Raw genomic sequence first — 17,987 nt, forward strand, 5'->3', positions numbered from 1 at the left:
GTGAACGAAGAGGAAGAGAAAGTGCTGTCTCATCCTTAATGCTCAGCATTCCCACAGAGTCACAGTTAGAAGAGAAGTGAGAGATCCTTCTATCTGTGTGTGTGTCCCGACCCTAACATGTGCTCGCCTGCTGGTCAGTCTACAGCCCTGTGTGTGTGTGTGTGTGTGTATATGTGTGTGGGGGGGTATGTATATGTACGTGTGTGTGTGTGTGTGTGTGCACAGGGAGGGGTCAGTCAGGGGTAGTGAGAACAATAAAGACCAGATGGCTGCTCTCTTTCTCCACCTGCCTCAGTCCTCTTTGTCCTCTCTCCCTCTCTCACACACTTCACTCTCCATCCCTCATGATCCTCAGGACATACTATGATTAAATATGTTCCTCAACCACCTAAGACGGCAACTACATCATTAAACTGATTAAACTGTACTATATCAACATTTAATATTGTTGACGAAAGGAGACTAAAATTGAGTTTCAAAAATAAAATCCTCCCTAAAATCTATTTCATTTTGTATATCTGACAGTTTACTTCTCTTTTTCACAAAACAGATAAGAATGCGTCGTTTACCTGAGACTGTTAACACACGCGTTCACTGAGTGTAACCGTGCATCACCTGTTCTCGCTCTGTTGAATCTGTTCTGGGAGTTGAAAAAATGGGGGTTGTTCTTTTTTGTGGGGGTAGTATGTTCAGGGACCTGTGGAACACTGCTGTGAAAAACAAAGTGAGAAAGTGTGTTGATGAACTTTCTGTTTGGGCTAACACAAGGAGGAATAAAGTGAAGGATTGTGTTGCAGCTGAGCCGGTGTTACTGTTGTAGGGGGCTGTAATATGCTTATTGCAGTGTGGTGGAGAATGGGAAGGGGTTTTAAGAAGGTCTGGTGTATAGAGGGGGGCTGTTTGGACTGTGGGGGAGGAGGGTTTTTGTATGGTTTATGTATCTGAATGCTATTACTTGATATTATGTTTTTGTTGAAAATTGATTAAGCCGGTCCTCCTATGTAAGGAATGCTGCAGTGGGAGTGTATGAGGTGTGTTTTTGGTCTGTTTTCCTTTTTTTTTCTTTATTTTACCACCCTCACACATACTGGAGTGTGTGTGTGTATGTGTGTGTGTGTGTGTCCATGTCACATGTATTTGGAAAGTTTTCATTGACTAAAACTACACTAAAATAGTTTGGTTTATAAAAACTTGAAAAACTAGAGGTTAAAGTGCCCAGACTTTCAGGTCCAGTTTCTCAGACAGAGATTAAGAATAGTCCTAAACTAAAGATAAGATTCTGTGGAAATATCCATTGAGGAACAACTCCAGTCTTGGACTAGAGTTAATCCCTGTCCAGGAAATCGGCCCTTACAAAACTAAAACTTGAGTAAGAAAAACAGATTGAGGTTGACTCGCTTGGATAAAAGGAAACAAGGACATTTGACACACCAGACAGATGATAAATGACCTCCAATGAAGTCCTTCACACTATATTAAAACCGTCCCTCATGCACACTAACACACACACACACACACACACACACACACGCACACACACACACGCACACATACACAGTCTGACTCTTACATGTACAAATCCAGCAGACACACCCAGACACGCTGCACTTGATTCCAACTGTGACTGACATGTGAAAGAAGCAGCGGGCCACGTGCTGATCCGTCTCTTGACACAAGAGAAAATTTAGAAGGGGTGTGGTGCTCAGAGAGAGAGAGTAAAGCACGACTCAGCCTTTTTCTCCCTCTCTGTTTTTATTTCTGTCACACAACACAGCAAGCGCACACTCCTACAGCTACAACCGTCACACCTCCTTTATCTGATAAGAGCTGGTTCATTTGTGGACACGGGACATGCCTTAGCATACCTATATTACCCACATGAACACAGTTACACACACACACACACACACACACACACCTTGTCCTCTGCGCTCACTGCACTGAGGACAGTAAAGTAAAGTAACTAACTGGGGCTAATGGAGGATAGCTTAGGTATGCTTGCTGCTAGCTAGCTACATTAGTGAACATGTTGGATGCCCTCACTAGCCAGCCTGTCCCAATTCACCTACTTTTCCACAAGTTACCATATATTTTTTGTAATATTCTTGTTTTGTGAAAGAAATCTGAAATGATGACTAACAGGCTAACTGTTAGGCTTGCTTCTAGCTAGCTACATTAGCTAACATGTTGTGTGTCTTGTTTTGTGAAGGAATGACTAATTAATTCTGAAATGATGACTAAATAATAGGCTAACTGTGGGACTGGGACTAGGTTTGCTTCTAGCTAGCTCCATTAGCTAGCATGTTAGAAGTCCTCACAAGCCTGCTCCTCTCCCAAATTATACATTGCGTCAGGTTACCAGATGTGTTTGTAATATATTGTTTTATTAAAGAAATATGAAATAATGGTTAAATAACTAACTAACTGTGGACTTTACAAGTCTCTAACCACAGCTAATAGTTTAGCTTAATAAGCTAACAAGCTTGCAAATTAGCTTGAGGTAGCCTTTTATCTTCTATGTGCTAAAATAAAAAAGCACTAGCTAGGTATAATTCATAAATACATTTTTGAATTTGAATCATGCTTTCCTGACTGACTGTTACTTGTTTGTTTACTAACTGCAAAATCAACCAACAAGTCTTGATAATACACACACACACACACACACACACACACACACACACAAACAACTGAGGCAGAGTATGAAAGCATCAAAAGCTGACCCCAGGTATTGACACTGTGTTCAGACACAAAGGCAGGTTGTCTTCATTGTGGTAAGACCTTGAACTGACTGAGGGAGTCCAGCACACAGCACTGATAAAACTGCTACACATAATACACAGATGCTGTTTGACACAACTCCCTTTCCCACAATGACTCTTCCTGTATTCAAACATGCACAAAGAGAATATCCCCGCAGGGATCAATAAAGCTGCAGATTATTTCCTTTTATTATTAGCACAGTGGAGAGGTTATGAAAGAAGGAGCCCATGTGGTTTTGTCCTCGTGGAGTGGACATCTTTATTATACCTCTCCACAGATTAAAATCAGTATATATTTACATGTGAACATCAGCTTCTGATTGATAATAACTGCCAAAAATGTACTTTATTAACAAAAATGGTTTAGCAGAGTTTGTGTACCAGCAGACACACTGTGCATGAAATCTACTTAGTATTGCAATCAGTGAATTTTTGAACAATCATCCCCTCTACTAAAACCTTTCAAACTATTAAATCAATTATTCTATCAATTATTTAATCGATTAATCGAATACTCTAATAAATGATAATGCCTTATTAAATAACTGTCTCCGAAAATGAACAATCAATAGGGGCTTTATTCTTGGACATTCCTTTTTAAAATCAAAACTAAACCCATTTATTGCATTTAGTGCATTAAACTTCAGTGCCTTCTCAAACAAATACATGAACTTACTTTTAGTGTGAAAAATTGCCTCGATTTTTTTTTGTAATCGAAATTATTCGAATAATTCGAGTAATCGTTTCAGCCCTAATTCTTAGTGTGTGTACATGTGATAAAAGTGGAATTTATTAATTTTGAAACAAGTTTTGATGTCATTGTGAAAAGATTAGACACGATCGAGACGCTGTTTCAAACCTCGAAGAAGTGAAACGATCACGTCACGTAACCTTGCTGCTTTTCCACTAATTGTCAATCATCATGTGGAGCTTCATCAGTCCCAGCAGCAGCAGCCTCTCCTACAAACACCGGCAGCCTGCTGTTCATCTGACACTGATAGAAACAAGACAGAGATGACATTTCACATTTCACATGGTAATCAGAGGGTCAGATGCTCATGCCAAGCTGGATTCACTCAAGATGATTAAACACAGAGTGAAGGGTCTTTTTGTCTCGTCTTACACATCCTCCATCCCTCGAAGACATCTGCTGGCATGTGAGGAACTTTTTAGGAGTTTTTAGATATTTCTGTAAAACTACAGACACAACAAACACTGGGGTGGGGGGGGGGGGGTCATATCTCACTCGCTCTCCATCCAGTCCAAACAAATACAGCCTTGTGTATTGAACCTCTTTCTTTTGATGTCTGTGTGCCCATACCACTTTGCCAATAACCCCCCCCCCCCTCTTTCTCTCTCTCTTTCTCTCTCTCACACACACACACACACACACACACGCCTTCCCCTCCTTGTCCTGGCATTGCCTGAATAGCTCATTTCCCCCAGACACAGAGGTAGTTTCTGGTTGGTCGGTTTAGGGACCCTCATTCCATCCCTCCATCCCACTAGGAGACAGAGAGATATTGTTGTGTCCTGGCTGTTGATTTGTATTTATAATGATTTATTCAGTTGTGTTTTTTTGTTGTTGTAGTTTTTTTTAGCAGCGCTTTAATCAGTGAAATAATGAATTGAAACTGAAAACACAGTTATGAGAATATCGGTCTGACTTAAATGGCAAAGTATCACTTTTAATAGATATGTTTATCTTCTTATGCAAGTCTTGCATCTAGTTATTGGCTTTGTGTCTTTAATTCAGTGCTGATGCTCTTCATGTCTTTTATTGTGAAAAAATGAATCAACTAACGCACGTTTTTTAAAATTTAATTCCTCCTCCTTTCTCTTTCAGGAACCATCCGTCCGGTGCGGAGGAGCTTCTATGACCCCACCTCGGCTCCTGGGCAGGGTTGGCAGTGGGAGTGGGAGAACGACGCCGGCTCGTGGACGCCCTACGACATGGAGGTGGCCATCGCCATCGAGAGCGCCCACAGCCGCCAGCAGCCCTGCCTCGACCTCACACCACTCGGCTTCTGCTACCTCATTGACTATCAGAACATGACACAGGTGTGTTGGAATACTTGAGTTCTTTTAGATTCATGCTGGAAACTTCTTACATTAACTTTAACTCTTTCACCAAACAGGTGATATTTAGCTTTGAATCATGTAAAATAGGCGTTGGAAGTTTTTGTAAATGTCTTCAGTGGTCAGGAGAGTGATGGGCTGCTCTCTTTGTCTTCCTGCAGGTGAACAAACAGAGCCAGAGGTGTAGAAGGATTCAGAGGCGTGCTGACATGGCGCACCCTCTAGTGTCCGGGCCTCTCCCTTTTCAGAAAGGAGGAGGAGGTGTAGGAGGCGGAGGGCTAACAGGAGCCCTGCTGGGTGTCGGGGTATCAGGGGCCAGCATGGGAATCAGCAGCTCTGTTTATCCTAACGGTGGCCCGACAGCTACCGGACTGGGCCAGCCTTGCTCCTGCCAGCAATGCATGCTGGTCCTCAGCGTGAAAACAAACACAGGCGGAGCAGGGGGCGGGATTCAGACTCTAAGCAGGCGTTCGTTAACCATGCAGCGACCCAGGAACTCAGGGCCCGTCCCTTCCAAACCCCTGAGCCCATCGAAATCAGCCACCCTAGGACGGGGACAGCAGCAGAACTCCAACTCCAACTCCAACTACTACCAGACGCTGCCGCACGGCCTCGCCATCTCAAGAAACATCGCCTCCCCGAGGAGGAACGCCCAGCTGTTCGCCCAATCACTGGCCGCCCTCACCGCTGGAACCTCCACCCTGGGCATCTCCTTGTCTTCCAACAGGCCGCCTCCCCCGTCCCTGCCACCCCCACAGCCGCCGTCGTCATCCAACAACCCCAACCTGAACCTCCATCTCCCCCCGTCCCTCCCGGCCAAGCTCTCCTCCTCATCCTCCGCGTCAGCCAACGAATCGGTGCCGACCGCCACCTTAGTCACGCCGGCCAGCAACGTGACCACGCCCCCATCTCCCGTGCCGTCGCCATCGGCGCTGGTGATGAAGCCGCAGCGCACGCCGTCGTCCGCAGCGACCATGTGCCACGCCCCATTGCCGCAGAGATCGAGCTTAGCCGGGCTGAGCAGACCGGCGTTACAGAGGATCGCCATGGCCCAATCCAGAGCACTCATAGCCTCAGGGTGAGACACACACACACTTTTTCACACAGCTATTATCCGTTACATACCGTTACGCATCTCATATTATCATTACAGTATCCAAATTGTATCAGTTCCTGCATATTTTCCCACAGCATGAAGCAAGCATTTTTCTGTTCAGGCACGCACCGACAAACACACAACAACAAACTGACATTTACACACGTAGCCCACCTGCACACACACACACACAAAAAAAACACTCTGGCAAACACACACACGCCCGGACACGCAGCGCTAATAACGTAGACTTACTCCCACGCTCACACACATACCCGACACGCGACCCTCAGTCTCACCGGCAGGCTCGTTGCTGTAGAGTGTGTGGTGAGAAGTGTGACTCTCACTCTCAGTTTCTGTTAGTTGGTTGTTCTGATTGTGTTTAGGGGTTTCCTGTTTAGTATCAATGTGATTTAATTAGATTGGAATGAATCGTGTCGACCTTAAAATGTGAAACACTCATTCATATTCATGATAAGTAACAAAGATACAGAGAATCTTCATGATAAATGAAAGCAAGGCCAAAGTCGCTATGTAAAAATGTTAAACCAACCTTGTATTCCTATGGAGGAATTGTCTTTGTGTGTGTATGCGTGCCTTCAGTGTTGTGTGTCAGAAGTCAGCAGAGCCTTCTGTGTTCGGAACATCTGTGAAGTGGCATGTGTGGAGCGGAGGAGGGGGAAGAGGGGAGAAGGGGGAGGAGGAGGAGAGAGGGACTGTGTGAAGGCCACGGGTCAGCAGCACCTCCCTCTCTAAAGCTGTTTGATACATACAGCAGTGTGTAAGCTGCTACTCTGCTTTCCACAGAACACACACAACACATGATCACACACACACTATTAAAATGTACTTTAAAATACATCACAAACACTGCAGGTGCATCTATAAAAACATGAAGTGACTGCTTTAAAGCTGCAGATTCATTGATTTATTGCTTTGAGTCTGACATGATCTCAATCCAGCTTTTATAAAACATATTACATATTTTTGCTGTCTTTTGTCCTCTATAGAAAACACAATATTTGAAGCTTTAGGAAACAATGATTGATATTTTTCACTTTTTTCTTACATTTTATACACCAGTCAATATTATAGACTAATGCATTAATCAAGATAATAAGTGATAGATTATGCTCAACATTCCTGTGGTGTTGAGATTCAAGTATACTTGAACATTAGCTTTAAACCCCCACCTATACATGTTTGTGACATTGGATTGGGGGGGGGGGGGGGGTGCTCTCTGTTCACATCACTGACACACATATTTCTATAACTTCCCATGTGAACAACAATTACATCATATCTCCTCTCTCTCCATAGCAACCGACTCCTCACTCCACCTTTGTATCAACAGAAATAAATAGTAGTATCAAAACCACTCCAGTCAAACGATACCTGCGATCCATCCTTATTATACCCAGAGCTAGAAAACATGACTATTTGTACAGACTTGCTCACAACCAATCAATACAAATGTCGATTTAACGCGGCATGTGATTGGCCCACTGCCACAGCAGCTACAACCCATCTGTTGTTTTGAAGCGGTGGCGAAGATGTCACGATACCACCTAAACGCCTGTTACACCGGATGAAAGCAAGTACACTAAATGTGGAATGGGTATCAAATGAAGGAAGCAGTTGGTATCAGTATCACTTTAAGGATACTTGGATTGGTGCTGGTATCATCATTTTTTAAAACGATACCCAGACCTAGTAGAGATGAAGCAGGCACATAGAAAAATTAATTGAATTAGATGTATCAGAGCCTTATGAGAGTGATTCAGTTCAATCAGCCACAGTGTCTTTCCCCTCTCCTTCCCCTCCCCATCACTTTCTTCTGTTTCTTACAAGACTCTCCATCTATCTTCCCCCTATGAGAAAACATTGTTGATATTAACAAGCTGACATGTTGCCGTTATCCCTTTTGTTCTTATGTCAGTAGATTTGTGTGTTAGTGGGTCAGTTTGTATTCAGTTGGAGTTTGAATGATTTGCACTTTGTTGTTTGCAGCTTCACAGTTCTTCACAGTAACACCACGCGTTGACTCACACACACACACACACATACACACACACACACACACACACACACACACACACACTGATGATTTGAATCAGAACCGGATAAGAAAAGATTTCAAACTTTCCACGTTGTCGCGAAAGCTTTCCCAGGTGTGTGTGTGCGCGTGTGTTTGTGTGTAACATGCGAAAAAGCAACAGGAAGTGACGCCTATTTCACTTTCAGTCGAGCACCCGAAAACCAAAAAAAAAAAATTGGATTTTTGCAGATAATCACTTTCCAACTGAAAGCGAGGTCAGATGGTTTTGAGATGTAGATTTTTTTTTTTTTTGTAACACCACACACACAAACAACCCCCCTACACACACACACACTCCCTCAGTTCCCTACCCCTCCTCCCCTACCCCTCCTTCCCTGCCTCCTCCTCTACTCCTCCTCTCCTGTCGCGTCTCAGCAGTCTGGGCCCCTCAGACCTCATTGTTGGTCTCCACAGTAACCTTTGTTGGATTTACCCAAGCCTGGGCCACATTAGCAGCACAATGCTGCGAGCCTCGGCTAGTTTCTCTCCTCTTTCTCTACTCTCTCCTCTCCATCCCCCTCTCTCTCTCTCTCTTCCTGTTTCTCTGCTCTCATCCTCTCTATTTCTCTCTTTCTTCTCTTTACTCTTGTTTTGACTTCTTTCAGCAGTCTCTGCCACTTTATAAAGATGCTTCCCCTCACTGCAGTGCTGGAGGTGGGGTTCTTTTTTTAGGGGGTGGGGGTCATGTAGTGGAATGCTCTCTCAGATAGATGGCTGTGCTGAGCTATGAGTATATTCATTATGGGCGAGTTAGACAATGGTACTGGTCCAGTCGGCATTGTTGCTTCCCCCTAGACAATGTTAATTATGAGGAGGGGAGGGGTGTGAAGTGAAGATATATATGTATACACACACACACACACACACACACACACACACACACACACACACACACACACACATATATATATATATATATACATATATACACATATATATACATATATATATATATATATACACATAAAATATACATGTTTTTGTTAGCACTTGAGGGCTTTTCCTGCTTTACACAGACCTTTTTTGGAGCAGTGGTCGTCATGGAGACCACAGTCTGGTCCCAGTGAGGCGAAACATCATTACTGAGGTCCTGGTTAAGGTTTGGGGTAAGGTGTGATTTGAGGTTAAAGTTAATGTTTGGATGTGGCTCTCCACAACGCATGAATGAATGGAAGTCAGTGCAATGTCCTAATAAGGGTAGCTGTGCAAACTTTGTGTGTGTGTGTGTGTGTGTGTGTGTGTGTAGACAGTCTGAGACTCAGACAGTGCCTGAGACAAGGGGCTGATGGGAATGGTGGGGGTTACAAGACAAAGAAACGAGTCAGCAAACTGTCAAAGATCGATCACACAGTGGTGCAAGAAATCAGGCCAGAGAGAGATGACACACACACACACACACACACACACACACACACACACACACACCAATACATAGTGGTGGCTGGCTGTGAAGGTATTTGACAAATGCACACATACACACACACATACACACACATTGTCCTCCTCTCTCACACACAGTAAAAGTAAATATTGACGATCCTAACAGGAGATGCAGTGAAGAGTGTGTGTGCTCTCTCTTCTCTCTCTCTCTCTCTCTCTCTCTCTCTCTCTCTCTCTCTCTCTCTCTCACTAGTCAGGGATTATGGGAACAAGACTAAACCAATGAAGGAGTTGAGTAGAGGAGGTGGGGGCATACTGAGGGAAAGCAAATGAAGCAGGAAGAGGAGAGGAAGGTGGGTGGGGGGGGGCTGAAAAGAGTAAAATCCATAAAGTCAGAGCAGAGCAGAAAAAGACAGTGAGAACTATCTCTGATGTGTGTTGACACCTGTTTATTTCAACAACAGGTTGCACTACACAGCTCACTGGAGTCTCATTTGAATTGCATGCAGCCTGTAGGGGGGGCTGTGAACACACTGGGAGGAAAGTCTTATCTGTTGTTATTTCACACATTGAGAGACTGAAACCTTGGATTAAAGTGATCTCCTTGAGTGTTTGAAGAAGAATGAAGAAAGCACACACACATATCAGCTGTGACACATGCCTGACAAATCACATCAGACATGTATAATGTAACTGTCTCTCTCTCTCTCTGAACAACACAACACCGTTAAATTAGCTTCACTTCAGTAGGTCAGATACCCAATGTTAGCACAGCAAGTCATGACCTGAGCTAAACAGACAATAAGCCTGGCTCTATGATTCTCAGTGTTGCTGTAATCACAGTACTGTTACTATCAGAATGCTTCACTGCAGTGTATCAGTCAAACCAGTATACAAGGACATCTCCAGTCAACAGCTTGACTCAATATGTGCCATAATATGTGACTAATACATACCAACCCATGGTAGTCACTTCTGTTTTTCACATGTTGAAAAAATGTCATGTTATAATTATCCAGTGATGAACAATATTATCCCAGTAATCATTAAAATATGCTGAAATCACTTCACCTTATATTTAGTTAAGAAACATCACTGTGGACATTGTTTTGTATTAGAAAAAAAAAACCTTTAACAACAAACAAATGAATAAAATAAAAAAACTGACAGAAATTATATTTAAGAAATAATAAAATGAATCTACTATCAAGCATTATAAATAAATAAGATAATCTTATACATTAAAAAAACCTGATTAACCTGATATCCATCCACATTACCAGCCTGCAGCTATGGTGACAAATCACAGTGAAAGATGCAGGCGCCCCCTGGTGGTGAATAGCAATTCAAAATCAATCAGGAAATCAATCTGACTGTATGTTAGTGAGGTAGGAGGATAATCATAATTATCCTGATAATAGAAATTCACCACAGTTGAATCATCTGTTTTTATCTCAATGTAAGATCAAATTTTATATTGTTACATCTCTACATGCCACACACAGAATAGTATGTGTAAATAAAGGTTGTAGGTTGATTTTAAACAATTCAAAAAAAAAAAGTACAAGTTGCTGTAGTGCTGTTTTTAAATTCCTTCAGGTTTTATATTATAATAGACAATGAATGTTTGGGGAAGACATGCTAATGAACCTCAAGGAGCAACGACAGTTAGACCCAAACAATAGTCTGTGCTCGTCTGCTGTCTGATTCCCTTCAGACAGTCTGTTGCACCCATGACTATGAGCTACTGTCTCTTTATGTTTCCCTCAACTCTTAAAATGGTTCAATCTGCTTTCCAAGATACGGAAATATACATTTAGATAATTCCATAATAATAATAATTCTGAACATCCACTAACACTCCTGAAGCTTTTATTCATCCAGTTCAACCAAGCCAATCATTTATTCAACATTTATTCAACAAATGTATTTCTCTCTTTATTCTTAATAGACCGTATAAAATACCAGCTCAGCTTACACTTAAAATATAGTTTGATTTATGTCACATTCAATTATATTCACTTCATCAGAGGAGGAATTCTTCTCCTTCAACATCATAAGAATGCATGTTGGAAACATTTTCTGTGCGTATTAGACTGTGGGTGCAGCTTTGTGTGTGTGTGTGTGTGTGTGTGTGTGTGTGTGAGTGTGACAATATGTGTGTGAGAATGTGTGGGATTGTGTTATTGTCTGGTGTCTAAATCAGTCCAGCTGATGTCCGTCTGGACTCAGGGGAATAGGAGGAGCCGAGGAGACGGAGGGAGACAAAGTGGAGGGAGTGTGTGATCTGGTGGGAAGAAGGCGGAGGGGAGGGTGGGGTTTGGGGTCGCGGGGGGTCAAGAGACTTGAGTCCCATAAAGCCCCCCCCCCCCCACGAGCCCGAGGCAGGGACGGGATCTTCCTTCTTTTAAAGATCTCAGGCTCTCTCTCATTTCCATCAGCGCTCACTTACTTCCTGCTTCTCTCTTCACACTTCATCCAGTTGTTGGTCATTTTGTATGGAAGACCAAGTGTGACCTAATTAAAAAATAATTAGTGAAGTAAAATAATGCAAAATAATATCTCATAGTGAAGAAGTAAGATATTGTCTCTATTATAGAGTTCTGACGGAGAAGAGCTGCTGCTTCAGCTCACTCTTTTTATTATTTGATTTTATTGATATTCTAAATATTCTTCAACATAAAAGCAGTGGATAATTTAACAATACTGTAGGCTCATCTTCTGGCCAGCAGATGCTATTATTACAACTTCATTTCAGATCAATCATGTTTGTCATTTTTATAGTATAGCTATTGTCATGGAGAAGAAGCTAACCAGAGTCATAAATCAGACCCTTAGTCTTTAAACTCATAACAAAGCACAAGGCCATGATTGTCACATTCACTCAACATATTGAGCCGGAATAAAAAAGTAATTTAGTTTAATCCGACTGGATGTATTACTCGGTTTATATTATGTATTCTTTAGCTTCTGCTTGCTTGTTAGCGGCACACATAACATGGTTTTAGCTTGGCGATCAATATGTTTCTTGTCAAGATTATCTTCTCTGCTTATACTGAAGTTGTACCTTTGAATTTTTTTGAAATCAAAGAAGTAGGAATTTTTAAAAACCAATCGCTTGTCTTTAACAGAGTTTCATAGTGCTGGATATCATTTGACACGTTTCAATACTAATGCAATACACTTGAGATATTAAATAATTAACATTATAAACCAACGTTCTCAAAGTGAAATGTTATTCAAACATGAGCAACAATACAAGAACGTTGTCTCTTTAAAATACCAAAAAAAAGAAAAGTAAAGAACATTCTGAGTGTGACCAGACAGTCAGAGCCAACTTGACAGTTTGACTCTGTGCTGTGGACAACAAAAGATATAACAAAGCTCTATAGGTTTATAATATATGTATTCATCTGTATGAAGTGATATTTTCTATTGTGTTAACAGTGTGTCTGTGTTGACTAGAAACCCCACATTGAACACATCAGTCTCATGTTATTCTAATGAGTCTTTTGCATTGTTCCTGACAAATCAACTAATTCAAATTATACACATTTATTTGTTTTTAAAGTTCCTGTGAGGCGAGGGCTGGGTCAGTGTTGACAGTATGAGTGTCATCAGCACATCAGTGGGGCAGCTGGAAAGTGTGTTAAGAAGCTACATGAAGCTTATCCAGGATCAGACTTGACTCAACACTCCTCTCTCTCTTTCTCTCTCTCTTCCATTCCTCACACTGTAAAGCCTCCTCTGCTAATGCGGCAGCCTATTAAATATTAATAGATCCAGTGACTGGCAACAAGTGATTAGTGTGTGTATGTGTGTGTATGTGTGTAATATCGTCACTCATTGATTTGATCCTGTGCAGATCTAACTTAGGTGTTTCCTCTCCGTCATCAACAGAGGAGGGTGTGTGTGTGTGTGTGTGTGTGTGTGTGTGTGTGTGTGTGTGTGTGTGTAAATTTCCATGACAAGTTTAAGATCTTAAACTTCTTTGACTGCATACGACAGCAGGCCGCTCACATGATGACTTACACATGCATGTGATGCAGTTAAGACGTGATAGTAGCCACATTCAGATGTAGGTGACTGACTGGGCGGGCTCACAGCTGGTCTAGTTCAACTAGAAAAACTGTTGCTCATCAGGAGTACACTTGTTTATTGACGAGGTGTGACTTGTATTATTTGTGACATGATCCAATCTGACAAAACTGTAACATGAGAGGTGATTTTTTTTTTGCTCCGTAGTGGATGAGAGACTCTAGTCAGAGGAGAGGATGAATGACCTGTGGCTTCACACACAGCAGTGTTTACAGCACCATGTTTACAGTGTAATCATGTAGCATGAAGAGGTGCATAGACTTGCTTTTAGAAATCAGAGCAAGAACAAGAGATACACAGCAGAGACATTATCATATAAACATGAAAGAGTTCTATTATCATCATTATAGACATCCTCAGGTAGAAACCTTGATGGGACAGAATTAAATAACCACTATCTAGTAGATTTAATTCATTATTGACTATTTTGATAATTGATTCATCATCTTCAGTCATTTCTTAAAGGAAAATGATACAAATTTTCTAATTCCAGCTTTTCAAAAGTGAATATGTTCTGCCTTCTTTAGTCCTCTATGACAGTAAACTAAATATCTTTGACTTAACAACACAAAACATGAAATCTATAAGAGAAAAAATCATGTTGTGTTGAAGATTGTTACTTTTCTGTTAGAGCAGAGATCTACACAGGTTCTCTGTTAACATCTGAAGGTCTACACCTCATCAGTCAGTCAGAGAGAGTTTATTCTTTAGTTTTACACTTTTTATTTATGGAGAAAAAACATTTACAATTACTCTCTCTACATACTGGTCTTATGTAACATAAAGCAGGAGAACAAAATGAATTCAATTAATTATATTAAATGTGAAAAATGCGACTATAGAGTATTTCTAAATGGTGATTTTTTCATTTTTAAATAAATATGAATCAAACACAATAAAAATGTGTATCACCGTAAAAGTTGAAATATTGCCATATTTGTTTATTCTGTCACATTAGAAATGGGTTTGTCACAATAATAATCGGCTAATTGTACAATAATGTAATTGTCAGCATCATCATGTCTACATATGGACTTATCGTATGATACATGGACATGACCTTTGACCTCAATATTACCACACTTCACATTAGCAGCTAAGAGTCTATTCATATCACACCGGTTAAGCTAGTAGTGTCCTCCATTCCTCACTGTGATGTCCTGAGTGGAGACTGTAGAAGAATTAAAGGTAAATGACTTTCAGTGGTAAAAATAAAATTATCTTCAAATGACAATAATATTGTTTATCGCGATTATATATCACAATATATGGTGATAAGACAATATATTGTCCAATAAAAGTAGTTACCATGACAGGTCAATGTGGATTTAAAAGAACAGCAGTAGAAGATCTGAGAGCTTGTGAAAGTTTGTAAAACGATGTAGAGTCTGTGATGTAGGCTGATCCCCAAGAAGCATTTAGAGCTTTCAAATAAAGTAAAAGAATCTTTAAATCCTTAAAAGCTTTAAAACTGCGTTGCAGTAGTCTAATCTATTAGAAAATAAAAGCTTCAGTTTACAATAATATCATGTATCGCGATTATTTCTTAGACAATATATCGTCTAACAGAAGTAGTTATCGTGACAGGTCTAATTATGTCACAAAATTGTTTGAAAAAAGGGTCAAATTTGATCATTTTGCAAGTTTTATCATTATAATTAATTACTATTATATTGTAACTAAGGGCGGGGGAGGAAATCCTGTGTGACAGATACTCAGTCTCTATATGAGTTAATCACATCTATTCTGTGTGTCTTCACCCTGTGATTGTGTGAATTATACATGTGTTTTGGTATCATCACACATTTATATTAATGGCAGATTACATCAGTGATTTCTGCTGTTTACTGTTCCTCTAATCACACTTTCTCTTTAGCTGTTTCTCCCTGAGGCGAATAAAATAACACCTCATTTCACACACATACTCTCTCCCTTAACCACACTATTGCAAACTTACACACACACACACACACACACACAGCCCAGTGAGTCATTGACTCGTGCGGTCGCCATGTGTGGCTGAGTGGAGTTAAGTGAAATCGGCTTAGTACGCAGACAGAAAGCCTGTTAAAGCTAAACCAACAACAGGAAACAACAGATCATCAGCGCCTGCCACACTGCCCACATTAGTCTGGAGAATGAATGTTTGTGTTTCCATGTGTTTGATAAGAGACAGAGATTTCATCAGCCCCTTCGATAGCTCAGTTGGTAGAGCGGAGGACTGTAGTGGTTCATGTAGGCATCCTTAGGTCGCTGGTTCAAATCCGGCTCGAAGGAGGTGAATTTTTTGTTAAGTAAAGACCAAATTGTGTGAGCAGTGACTCTGAGCTGCTCTGTATATGTGTGTGTGTGTGTGTGTGTGTGTGTGTTCCTCTAGCAGCCAACCCTTAAGCACTCAATTTTACAACCACGACATAAAAGACAGTCCTCAGCCTCAAAGACTATAATGCTACACAAACTCATCCCACCACTCGTGTGTGTGTGTGTGTGTGTGTGTGTGTGTGTGTGTGTGTGTGTGTGTGTGTGTAGCCTCCAGGTCTATAAGTGTAGTTTATAGTGGAGTAACCTGCCGCTGACCCCAGCTGAACGGCTGTGTCGGCACATACAGCTGTCAGATGAAGCACTTTATTATCACCTGACCTCAGAGGTTCACTGACACAAACTCAATGTACAGATATATAAATGAATACATACAGGACTCATATTCATCTCTGAGAATAAAGCTCAATGTGATTATTATTGATTCCCTTATCAATTCTTTGTGAAAAAAGTTGCATTGTCACAGGTTTTCAGTGACAATGCAACTGTTCTATTATCTCCACTGTTAATCAGTGACCTTACAGGCTGATGAAGATAAGATATGCCTTTATTATTCACACAGTGGGGAATTTACGTTATTGCAGCAGCAAATGGACAGTAAGAAAAAAAATAGAAGGGCATCAATAGACAGAATAAAAAACAATAAATAATAAGTACACAAACAATAAAACAAGCAACAATAGTAGTAAAAACATAGTAAAAATATAGCAACATTATGTACAAAGTAATATTGATGTCAAATGATAATATACCTGAGTTAGGGATGATGATGATGATGATGATGGGCTTTGTGACGTAGCAGGTAAATCCCCAGCAAGCAGCTGTGTGACGTCCGTCTCTCTGAGCTCACTAAGCAGATGGAAACTCCTTGGGATTAGCTCTCATAAACACACACACACACGCAGCCCGACACAGTCATTCATAGGTTCTCCAGGCAGCTGAGGCAGGAGTAAACTGTCAGACGAGGAGATACAGGCAGGACTAGGAGTGATAAAAGCTAACAGAAAGAAAGAAAAGGCAGAGAGAGAACTGAGTTGATTTTTGTGTCTTTTGGAGTTCCGTTAATTTTGTTCCTTTTGGAAGTTTACCAGATAAACATTTGTTAGGATAGTCATTTATTCAGCCGATATCATTCGCATCTCTTTCAATCTTTGCGTGAAATTTGGTGAATAAGAATGACGGTCATCAGTTTTTCAAAGTGAGTCCTCGGAGTTATTTGCAAACCTCTCACATCTTGATGGGATTTGACAGCCACTTTACACTTGTTAGGAAGTGTGTAACTACACTCAGCTAAACAGTTTACGTCTTCTGTTGCAGTGTGCCCACCGTCCCAGTGAAGAACCTCAACGGATCCAGTCCTGTTCACCCTGCACTGGCTGGTAAGATCACACATAAACACAATAGTCAAGTGTTTCTTTTGAGTATTTGGGGAATTTTACAAGAAACAAAGAACGAAGATCTGTTTAATTTCTAACCAGACTGTTTTTTTTTTTTCTTGTGTATTTCAGGGATCACAGGCATCCTGATGAGTGCTGCTGCTCTGCCCGTCTGTCTCACCAGACCTCCTAAACTTGTACTTCACCCTCCGCCTGTCAGCAAGAGCGACATCAAACCCGTGCCAGGCTTTGGCCACTGCTGCAGAAAAACTACCAAGAAGCAGGCTCGCAAGGGTAAGGACTGACGCCAAAATACGGTAGCAAAAGAGACGGAATACAATGCTGTGATTTCTGCTTTTAAAAAAAATCTTTTACCATCAATCAGAGCTTGATCAAAATGAAACTCTCCATCTGCAGGTAAAACTCCAGAGGAGGTGGTAAAGAAGTACCTGCAGAAAGTAAAAAGTCCACCAGAGGAGGTATGTCCAATATTTGTCTCCTTTCATGCTACAGACTTATAAAAACATGTAGAAGGATGAGTGTTTGATAAATTCTTTTCTTCTTTTCTTTATTGCCCTGCCTCCAGGACTGCACCATCTGTATGGAGCCACTGGGGGGTCCGTCCGGATATAAAGGCCCAGGGGTGGGACCAGTTTCGAGAGCCGAGTCAGTGGGGCGACTAGCACAGTGTGGACACCAGTACCATTTCCAGTGTCTGGTGGCCATGTATAATAATGGCAACAAGGACGGCAGGTGAGTTAGGAACAAAGACCATTCCT

At 41.3% G+C, this 17,987-nt stretch overlaps 1 protein-coding gene and 1 non-coding gene across 3 annotated transcripts in view; both read left to right on the forward strand.

Moving 5' to 3' along the window:
* LOC128374053 (E3 ubiquitin-protein ligase DTX4-like) overlaps window positions 1-17,987 on the forward strand; it is a 34,580-nt gene that overhangs the window by 12,279 nt on the left and 4,314 nt on the right. For both annotated transcript variants that reach the window (XM_053334297.1, XM_053334290.1), the window contains exons 3-8: window positions 4,609-4,823; window positions 5,003-5,919; window positions 17,150-17,211; window positions 17,341-17,502; window positions 17,626-17,687; window positions 17,795-17,961. In XM_053334297.1, coding sequence (XP_053190272.1) covers window positions 4,609-4,823; window positions 5,003-5,919; window positions 17,150-17,211; window positions 17,341-17,502; window positions 17,626-17,687; window positions 17,795-17,961 — 1,585 coding nt within the window. The remainder of the gene's footprint in view (window positions 1-4,608; window positions 4,824-5,002; window positions 5,920-17,149; window positions 17,212-17,340; window positions 17,503-17,625; window positions 17,688-17,794; window positions 17,962-17,987) is intronic.
* On the forward strand, window positions 15,704-15,790 carry trnay-gua (transfer RNA tyrosine (anticodon GUA)). Its single transcript is given in 2 exon segments — window positions 15,704-15,740; window positions 15,755-15,790. It is a non-coding gene; the product is annotated as a tRNA-Tyr (tRNA).

This window comes from Scomber japonicus, chromosome 2, assembly GCF_027409825.1.
Source record: "Scomber japonicus isolate fScoJap1 chromosome 2, fScoJap1.pri, whole genome shotgun sequence".
Lineage (NCBI taxonomy): Eukaryota > Metazoa > Chordata > Actinopteri > Scombriformes > Scombridae > Scomber > Scomber japonicus.